The 7462-nt window shown below is 44.3% G+C and overlaps 1 protein-coding gene across 1 annotated transcript; it reads left to right on the plus strand.

Annotated features, from left to right (window-relative positions):
- Nucleotides 1-227: 227 nt before the first annotated feature.
- LOC311104005 (inhibin beta A chain-like) lies at nt 228-6770 on the plus strand (the record flags this gene model as incomplete). Its single annotated transcript, XM_084145650.1, has 2 exons — nt 228-669; nt 5974-6770. 2 exons carry the CDS (start codon nt 228-230, stop codon nt 6768-6770), a joined length of 1239 nt encoding a protein of 412 aa, XP_084001776.1.
- Nucleotides 6771-7462: the final 692 nt, after the last annotated feature.

Consider the following 7462-nt stretch of genomic DNA (forward strand, 5'->3'; position numbering starts at 1 on the left):
TTTTTGTTCTCACTTTTCCTTCAGTTTAGGTGTAACTTTTTCTTACTTTTAGTCCAAGTCTTACAGTATCTATTTGTCCAGAGCTTTTAAGTAAACCTTGTCTGGAGGAGTTTTTTTCCCCCTCTTTGGCAGGAGGACCTAAACTTTTTCCACCAATCATCATTTCGCCTGCCAGTTGGTGCGTGCTGCTCTGCTCTTAGTTGTCCGGACAGCAGACCTCATCTAGGATGTCTCCTCTGCCCCTGCTGAGTGGGATTTTTCTGCTCTTTACCCATAGCTGCGCCAGCGGCGGCTCTTTGCCCATGGCAGACTCCTTGGCGATGGGTGGTGGCCAGACGCAACCACAGACCCAGTCCCAATTTCAGCTGGCACCGGAGGTCACCAACTGCCCGTCATGCGCCCTGGCACAGCTAAACGAGGAGGAGGACGGCGGCAAAACCGACGTGGTGGAGGCGGTGAAGAGGCACATCCTCAACATGCTGCACCTGCAGGCACGGCCCAACGTCACGCATCCGGTGCCCCGCGCTGCTCTGCTCAATGCCATCCGCAAGCTGCATGTGGGACGCGTGGCCGAGGACGGCAGCGTCCAGATTGAGGATGAGGGCCACGGGCGTCCCGACCCCGCCGACATGCCCGAGACGACTGAGATCATTACTTTCGCAGAGGCCGGTGAGTGCCACAGGTGTGTGTGGTGGGGTGATTGTGCGTGTGTGAGAGAGAGAAAGATAGATAGAGTGATAGAAAGAGCAACAGAAAGGTCCTTGTCTAAGGAGGCAAAAAACTAACAGGCAGCCTTGCTAAATGCTACAAAGGCTATAGGACTGCAACCCAGTTTGGCAGGTTTGCAGACCTAATTCTTTGAAACACTCTCTTGAGAGGAGGGGGGTAGTGTCCACCTGTGCGATAGAACAGTTCAACCTGTTGACTCTACCCAGAGAGGTGCTCGCATCCTCCCCTTCCCCTGCCACCCCTCCCTTAAGGTCCCTAATGACCTCCTGCTGATTTAAAGAATACCAATTATCTGCTTAGAAATCCCCCAGGCTTAAGTACCAAAGCTGTGAAGTTATTCAGAGTAGTGCGGTGGCAGTCACCGGGAGACCAAGCGAGCGCTTTGCTCAGAAACGGCAGAGAGAGAGAGAGAGCGAGAGCGAGAGAGAGTTATGGAAAGAAAGGCTCCTCAGGTTAAAGAAAAATAACTATTATCCAGTTACTGCCTCTACTCCGTTGGCTGTCGACTGTGGAGTGATGTGTTCAAAGGTGCTGTCAAGCGTGTGATGTGTAGAGCGATCTGGGTCTGCTCTGCCTCAGATAGTCCAGGAGGGGAAATGGGATATAGAAAAAGCAGAACTGTGTCAGCAAAAGAACTATGTTCCTTTTTCCTTACATTGCAAACTGTGACTGTCATTGAAGGTGCAGAATGTTTTACAGTACAGTATTTTGGAAAGGGTCAGAGACAGGGCTATTGGATTCATAAATACAGCACTGTATAATTGGCGAGGTGATCTTGAGTGGTCTTGGGTCTGTGTCGCAGCAGGGGGAGAGAGAGGAGTGCTTGAATGAGAGTGTAAAGGATGTGCACTCCAAGTCATGACTGACATTTGCAGTGAGTTCAAGAGCCCCTCTTCACTAGGACTTGACAGATTAAATTTAGCGAATCCTACTGCAGTACTTACGCTCAAAAAATGTATGTTTAAAACCAATACTTAGACTTTAATGAGAATTTCCTCCCTTGTGTGATGTCAAGTTGTTGTTCCTGCTATGTGGTAAAAAAAAAAAAAACCCAAGGAGGTACAAGCAAAGAATTCTAGGAAAACTATGTACATTTTCAAAGTAGGCTCTTCCTGTATAGAGGTAGTTAAATAGACTTAACTTTCCAAGCTGTCATTTAGGAATTCTATAAATGTTCATTCTAGAATGTGCTTTACAGTAAACTTAGAAAGAGTTGTCAAGTTGCTATAACATGGTAGTGAAAGCAAGACTTTGCATGTCAGAATTGGGAGAAAAACGTTTTAAAATAATTTTACATTAATTGAATAATGTATTGAGGTTATGTGAGTCATGAGGTTGAGGAAACAAAGTTGCAGTAGAATATGCTATACTGCTCATTACTGAAGACAGGTTCCCTCCCTGACGTTCTCAACAGCATACACTTGAAAGAACAGTTGAACCATTTAGGAAAACCTGAGTGAGAGAGTACAGATGTACAGAGTACAGATTTGAGCCAGTTTGCTACAGCAGGAAAATAATCCTGCAGCAAAAGGAAATGTGAATTATTATGTGGATTATAATTAATGGATATTTTTGTAGGGATTGAAACATTTTTCGTAAGGGAAAATCAAGTCTGAAATGTCAAAGTAGAAATAAATTACAAACTTTAGAAGCCTTTTTAAACCTCAAATACACTACAAGTTTAACATTTCCTGCATTGCAAGAAAGTTATCCTGCAACATGGTGATCAAATTAAGATCCTATATCTGTATATGCAATGAATGAACCATCAGTGCTGCTAAAAGCAAAACACTAAAAAAGCATTGCCCCATTGACATGTTGAAGGAAAAAGAAAAATCCTCAGTTTTTTTCCTCAAAGCTGACAGTACCATTCATTCTTGTGCTATGGCTAGTAGTCAGAGCAATAAAATATGTTTAGGAATGTGATGCACCCGTGCGTCAATCTAAGTAACATAATTCAAAAAATCAGTTTTTTTGCATGGGCTGCGTACTCAATCCACCACATCCGCCTATGTCGGCCTTCCGCATCTGCGGCGGAAGGTGGCCATGCTACAGCGATGTTTGTCAGACCATGAGACATCCCGAAAATCTGTCTTCTCACAAAAACGTCTGTAGCGTCGGAACGGTTTGGTCTAAAATCTAAAATGACCACTATATGTTTTGCTCTACGACCCACACAAGTGTAACAGAACTTGTCTGAAGGTAACCCGGTTCGGGTAAAACAAAATGAATGGAAGTATGGAGGTTTTGTTCCAACAAAAAAAGGGGTGAAATATGTGTCCAAAAAAACAAAAAATATTTCCAGAGCTTTCTTATATCTCCTGGATATAGGACAGACACTTCAAAACCTTATTCCTTATGATACATTTTTTGACTGTCTGTTTTGCCATTTATGAATGTGTTATTCAATGAGCCAAGACTCCCTGTAATAGTGCTTAGGGAATGCTATTGGAATTACTTCAGGTACACATGAGTTAGCCTCCAACATTTTTATCAGTTTATTATAAGACAATTGCAATGCATGTTTTAGAGACATTCTTAAAATGTAACTGATTCAATTTGGTGGTGGGTGATAGCATCTAACGTATATCCTAGTGGCATTCATAGAACACTGGGTTATTTGTACAAGAGCTCTCCGAACATTGCTGTCATTGTCATTAGAACATACAGGGAACATTCCTGGAACATCTTGAGAGCCACATATGGTTGTTAGAGCAGGCAAGCACTCCATTGAAGAGCGATCCATTTGGGAAGAATGAGATGATTGGCACTTTCAGAGAAAAATGCAGCTACAATTCTGTGAACAACATTACATTTTTCAAGAAATGCATTCAGCCTTTTACTTATCAAGATGATAATTCAGATATTTACAAATACAATTTGGTTATACATGATGCTGTCCAGGAGACAGTAAGCCGTAATCTTTTCGAGCTTGATTTATCAAACCAGAACTCCTAAAAAATTGCAGTCGGCAAAGAGGCAAAAATGAAAAAGACACATTTTTGAAAGAGTACTCTGTTTAGTCTGCTCTGAAGAAGGTCTACTAGTGGACTTTGAGTTGGCAGGTATTGAAGCTGCTACAACTACCTCCACTACAACTGGCAGGTCACCTCAGGCTGCAAAAAAATCTGATCAAGTGACACAGATTGTATCGGATTGAGTTCATGTGAATCTCTAGGCATTTTTGTTGAACTCCTATCAAATTAGGCAGTAAACCTGTATAAAATAATTCCCATTTCTCTTAAATTGGTAAACAAGATATGCCTCAATAGTATGTTATAGTGGTATCTTTCTGGTTGTTATGTTTTCTATGGAAGTGGTTCCTCAGTAGTGGCCGTGGGAGTATTAGGACTCCATACAATATGACTGGAACCTCAAGGGAAAGATCAAAGGCCATTATCCCTCCAAAGGTAAACTGGATAAAGAGTGGGATTATTGAACACATGAATTAGGACAGTATTTGGATAGAAGAGAAACCCCCCACTTATGGTCCTCTAAGCTTTCAGGTATTTCGGGCCCATCCCTCACTCCATCTCCTTTTTTTTAAGACAAGCAAAGGGGGAGGTAGGAATGTGTCAATGTTATTTTCTATCTTTTGTGTGGGACAGCTGCGCAAACTGTCCTTCTCGTCAGCTGAATTGGTGTTTATTGTTCAGGGATTACTGTACCTCTCTTTAGTATTTTCCCCTTCTTTTCTCACAAATGTTTTCAGGAACCATGTTGAGCAGCGGTGCACTCAAACGTACTTCCAAGGGCGGGTTTTCTTTGGGTTAGAGCCCCCTTGGGTTTGTACAGCTTAGGGAACTCTAACGCAAGTCCTATTCTTTCGCCCCAGTGCAGGATTAAGAAGGAACAATGACGGAGCCACCGCTGGCAAACGCCCATTATTTTTAGACTGTGTTTGTGATGCAGCGGCTGTGTTTGGACAGATGGGTATTGGCTGTGGACACACGCACAAAAACACACACACAGAGAGAACTGTCGCCATTGTTGTTGCAACCAAATGTGGGGTAAACAAACAGAAAGCATTGATGATGACCTCCATGGAAGTACTAGGAATACTTTGGGGCTCATTGGGATTTCTTAGAGGGAGAGTATAAAATGGCAAATGCTGGCTGTCCAACTCATTTGTGTAGTTAAAAAACCAGACCCATTTCATAATGACATCACAGCCACTCTGAGGACATTTAGCTCAGCAACAACATGCAGTGTCTGTCCACAAAAAGAGAGAAAAATTATATCTTACTCTGAACACACAGAGCCAAAGCTAATAGCCAGAAAGTGAGCTTTACTGTATGTGCTGTTGAGACATCACTTTGTAAAGATTTGCCTATGTACTGTAAATGGAAGGGATTAGCCTAGACGTTCAAAATGATCTGTTAGAAGAAGCTTTCCAGAGGATTTCTCCATGCTTCTGCTGGACATGAGCCAGTTTTGACCCAGAGCTGATAGATTTGAGCTCAGATACACCAGCAGGCCTCCCATAGTGACACTAGTGAAGACACATTGCCACATCACAAGTGAAGTCACATCTGCCTGTGAAAAGGGTACTTATTATGGTTAATAACTGACATCCTTCAACCTCTTACTGTACCTCTCTGAAAGACTTGCCTCTGGCTATTGTGTGCTTTACAGTATGCGGGCTACCATAATGATCACAAGTAAAGGTGACGCAAATATGTTATGCAACGTTGTGGTTTTTAAACCCCAAAATTATGTTATGTGCTGGGTTTGTTAGAGTTGAAAGGTATGTCATGGACAGTCCTGTTGTGTTGCGTCATGCCATGGGCTTGCTTGTGCTTGTGAATGAGTGTGTGTGTGTGTGCAGTGAGTGACTGTGTACATGTCACAAAACATATTTGCGTGTTGTACCCAAAATGTACAATTTGACTCTCTCCTGTAAATATTATTCTCTTTGTTGTTAGCATTGTACATAACAGATTCATTTCCAAATGACGTTCCCACATTTGCTGTTTTATTGAACCGAAAAAAGCGAATTGAAAAAAAAAACAGACCAGACTTGTCATGTCAAGCAAGGCAATGCTAATGATACGTGTGCCATGCCTAAAATTATTCTGTCCCATTGATGTGGCCCTATCACACCCCATCAGACTCAGATGTGGCCGTTGCAGTTCAAGGACCAGGCAGCAAAGCCTTTACTTACACTGATATGAGCTCAGACTTTATTACAGCGTTTTACTAATCTAATCCTCCGATCCTCTCTCTATTTCTCCTCCTCTGTAGGCGACTCCCAGGGCGCGGTCAACTTCCTCATCTCCAAGGAGGGCGGCAAGCTGTCTCTGGTGGAGGAGGCTAATGTATGGATCTTCCTCCGGCTGGCCAAGACCAACCGCAGCCGTGCCAAGGTCACTATCCGCCTGCTACAGCAGCGCCGTGGTGGAGACGGCCGTGAGGAGTCGGCGCCGGTGCCGCTGGCAGAGAAGGCGGTGGACACGCGACGCAGCGGCTGGCACACTTTTCCTGTGTCGGCCAGCGTCCAGGCCCTGCTGAAGCGCGGCGGCAGTACATTCAGTCTGAGGGTCGCCTGCCCGCTGTGTGCCAACGCTGGTGCCACGCCCATCCTGGTGTCGGCCAGCAGCGGGCAGGAGCGTGAGCAGTCCCACCGGCCCTTCCTGATGGCGGTGGTGCAGCAGGGTGAGGGCGGTGAGCCACGGCGGCGCCACAAGCGGGGCCTGGAGTGCGACGGCAAGGTGAGTGCCTGCTGCAAGCGCCAGTTCTACGTCAATTTCAAGGACATTGGCTGGAGTGACTGGATCATAGCGCCAGGGGGATACAACGCCAACTACTGCGAAGGCGACTGCCCCAGCCACGTGGCCAGCATCACAGGCTCCTCGCTGTCCTTTCACTCCACTGTCATCAACCACTACCGCATACGGGGCTACGCGCCCTTCCAGAACATCAAGTCGTGCTGCGTGCCGACACGGCTACGAGCCATGTCCATGCTCTACTACAACGAGGAGCAGAAGATCGTCAAAAAGGACATCCAGAACATGGTCGTAGAGGAGTGTGGCTGCTCCTAAAAGCCTGGCGGAACTAGTGGGGCTGAGAGGTTGGTCTCATGCCCAGAGAGAAAGAACTAAATGAAAGAAGAGGAGGTAGATGAAGGAAGGAAAATGCATTGCGTCACTGTTCTTCTCCCCCTCTCCCTTTTTCTCTCTCTCTCTTGCGCGCATGACACTTGTCAAGACCGACTTCTATTTGGACTCAATGACGGGCTTGTTCTCCGTCGTTGGCAAGTCCAAGGGGTATCTATAACTCAGAGAAGTCTCTGCGGCACTTTCAGAAAAAAATAGAAAAATAATATTTAATATATTTTTGTTACAAAACAAAGAGAGTGAGGTGAGAGGATATTTATGTGACCCAGATGTGGCGTAGTTGCTCCTTTCATGCACTGCAAGACGAGAGACCATGCAAATGAGGTGCCTGAAAGAATCTCAAAAAACTATGCAACTTGTCAAGTATTACAAATTTTATTTTTATTTTGCCTGTTTCATTTTCTCAATTGTTTACTTTTTCAAAACAAAAAAAGGAACACTTTTGTAAAACTTTAAAAAAATATATGTTTATGTTTGTTTGAGTGTGCGTGTGTTTGTGTGTGTGTGGTGTGTGTGTTGAGAGATACTTGAAAGAAGTTTGACCAGATGCTGGAACCAAACATTTCTCTATGTATAATTATTATAATTTTTTATTGATAATAATATTATTGTTTGTT

This window comes from Coregonus lavaretus (genome assembly GCF_964263955.1).
Source record: "Coregonus lavaretus genome assembly, chromosome: 2".
Lineage (NCBI taxonomy): Eukaryota > Metazoa > Chordata > Actinopteri > Salmoniformes > Salmonidae > Coregonus > Coregonus lavaretus.